Raw genomic sequence first — 3,000 nt, forward strand, 5'->3', positions numbered from 1 at the left:
TCAGCATCTCCAAAACTATTAAGAGAGTCCTCTGGTCTCTTCTGGGGCACTGCTGAAGACTCCTCAGGGGACTAAATTCCAAAACACCAACTAGAGCTTCCCCACAACTTTGCAGTGAGCAGCACTAGCCTCCACTAGTGCTATACATGCTCTGAGCATTACACTCAACAAGTAGCCAGATGGGTCTTGCAAAAGCTTGAATTCAAGCAGTCTTGCAGGGCAGTGAAGTCCCTGGCAGCAGCAGAAGGGCTCAGGGTAAAAGGAAGGAAAGAAGTCTGCCTCAAAAAACAAAGGCTGCACTCTTAAAGGAGGCTGCAGATTAAGATACTTCCTCATAAAGTTAAAGCTGTTTTGATCTCAAAACACCACACCAAGCATCTCGACCAGTGGTTATCATGCTGATCTTTCTCAAATTTACCTATCCTGCAATCATCTCAGCCATTGTTTCATCCATTCTAAAATTTTAGAGATGGGCTGAGTAGTGTTCTACAGTCCCAACAGCCTCTCGTATGACTGAGAGAAAAAGCTCAGTACCCTCATAATGCTCAAAGTTCTCACTGCCACAGATACTTACTAACGCAGTTGGGAGCCTCAGGTCCGCTTTGAAAGAGAAAGTAACTGGATGTGGCATTTTCAGCCCCTCCAGCAAAACCATTTTCACACAAAACTTTAACTTCATGGTGAACATGTGGCACAAACTGTTTCTATATTCCTGTTTTTGGAATCAAAACAACTTAACCTATCTCCATGAAGGCAAACAAAACCTTTGGCAAGCTTATATAAAGGTACGTTCCAAATCCTAAAAAATTCAGCAACTGACGTAAGCAGGCCTGGGAGTCATCACAGTCTGACACATGCTAACTGTCCTCTCCAAGCTGCTCTCCAGTTTTTGTGCTCTGACATTGCATCAGCACCGTCACTGCAGAACCTTTCAGCTTCTGTACGTGATGAGTAAGTTTATTTTACCTTTAGCACCATCAGATCATCAAAGCTGCAGTCCACAATGAGGCGGAGCGTACTGGGAACAGCTTCCCTTCGCATACGCTTTCCGTCATTCCCTTCGTTACTGGAGTCCAATTTTGACTGACGTTCTAGTTTTCTCTTCTGGCGTTTTTCTTTTCGTTTCTGCCTAAATAAACAAACAAACCAACTTTCAAACAGTGCTGCCAAATCTGCTGAGGGTAGGTTATGCACATAAATTAGTACTTTCGTGATCAAGGTAGTCGTCCTATGACTGTGGCAGTTTAAATTTAGCCTGTTGCATTTGTGCTAGGCTGACACTCGCACGGAACACATGGCCCCGCCTTTGTGAAGTTCTGTATATACCTACAAAGACAGACAACTGTCACAAATCCAGTTAAATCAATAGTGACAGTCTTATGGATTTAAGGGTGCTCCAAGTCACGTCTCGTATAACAGAAACGATGAAAAAGATTGCCAAAATTGCAGGATCTTAAATCAGAATGCAGAAAGCAATTTAGCTCCTGTTTCACTGAACAGTTTTTCAGAAGCCTTGGAAGCAATTCTTTCTTCCCCCTGTTCTCCACCGGAGCAGGCAGCTGGGAGATCAAATTTCAGAGACAGCAACTTTAACAACCACTGTCTGGGAAAGGAACACTTATTCAGCAGGCCAAGGATAAACCACCATCAGCCCATTTGCAGATATGCTTTCTCTCAACAACAGAACAATGCAGAAGCTCATCACCTTCCAAAACTATTTTAACAGACTGCAAGTCAGCGAAACTTACACCACACCATTTCATGTGCCAAAAGAAGTTTTTTTATCCACTGTCCTTGTAAGATTCGCCATTATGACAAACCAAAACCATGCAAGTTAGAATCCCTCCTGACAGCCTCTTTAAGTTAAGGAACACTTCTAGTACGGAGAGAGGATGCTTACCTTTACAGCTCATTCATATGCAGATGTAGTCACCTGGACTACAGCTTTAAACCTGGGATGGGAGAAAACTGGTTCAACTGCCTTGATTAGCTAAAGCAATCTACAAGCAAATGTTGTTAACACATCATTATTAGCACTACAGACGACAGGTGATCTAGGAAAGCTACTTTGCAAACCATACCTCCGCATATCTTTCTGTTCTTCCCACTGTTTCTGCTTCAATAGCTTCTTCCTTTGCCTCTTGGACATAGGTTCGAGACATTCTTCCTGGTCGGAGCCTGCCTCCAGTCTCTCTACTGGACTGTCACTTGACTTCACCTCGCCCTGCACCTCTGGAACTTCAGGGGGCATGGTATTTTCCACTGGCACCTGTGGACCTTCTGGTGGCAGTTCTGATGACATTAGTTTTTAGCAGGGTTTGTTGACTTGTTTCTCAACACATGATAAATATTTCATTAAAAGCAAGCTTTTCCATCACCAATTCTGTAAGAAACAAACCAATAGCGTGTTTATTAATAAGATGTTCAATTAGAACAAACATCACTCTACACCTACCATTAACCTGAAGGCAGAAAAAATAATAAAGAAGAGATGGCCTTCTTTTCCTTGAAGTTAGATTAGTGCCTCTGCAAACAGTAACATATAAAATACTACAGAGATTATAACATGACTAAAACTCTGCCTGCCACACCTGTAGCTATTCAACCATTTCCAATTAAAAACTGTTAAAACACAGCTGCACAGAAGTAGAGAATCATACTGGATTAAACTTAAAAACCATTAGCAGTACTATTATGTGTACACAAAGTATTCCCAAAGCAGCCTGTTAGAGAAATAAAAATTTAAAGACACGGAAGCCATTGGGCGGGGGGAAGAATTTGAACAAGCTGTAACCCCTTCAGAATGAATTTCTATTTGTTTCTTCTGAGAACCAAAACCACTGGCCAACCACTGATGCTGGCCACTGCCACTGGACAAAACACAGCATATAATGGGATGAACAGATGAAACTGTTACTCAGCAAAACCTTGTGTGTTCAAATTAATAACAATTATACTCTGTCCTTTCCAATAGCAAGTATTATTCTTCCATACTAGCAC

The 3,000-nt window shown here is 42.0% G+C and overlaps 1 protein-coding gene across 1 annotated transcript in view; it reads right to left on the reverse strand.

Annotated features, from left to right (window-relative positions):
- TRMT10A (tRNA methyltransferase 10 homolog A (S. cerevisiae)) overlaps positions 1 to 2,302 on the reverse strand; it is a 9,577-nt gene extending 7,275 nt beyond the window's left edge. Inside the window, exons 1-2 of the mRNA XM_010160703.1 lie at positions 2,082 to 2,302; positions 967 to 1,129 (exon numbers count right to left, since the gene is read on the reverse strand). Of these exons, the coding sequence (XP_010159005.1) occupies positions 967 to 1,129; positions 2,082 to 2,302 (384 nt within the window). The remainder of the gene's footprint in view (positions 1 to 966; positions 1,130 to 2,081) is intronic.
- Positions 2,303 to 3,000: the final 698 nt, after the last annotated feature.

This window comes from Eurypyga helias, unplaced genomic scaffold (genome assembly GCF_000690775.1).
Source record: "Eurypyga helias isolate BGI_N326 unplaced genomic scaffold, ASM69077v1 scaffold16731, whole genome shotgun sequence".
Classification (NCBI taxonomy): domain Eukaryota; kingdom Metazoa; phylum Chordata; class Aves; order Eurypygiformes; family Eurypygidae; genus Eurypyga; species Eurypyga helias.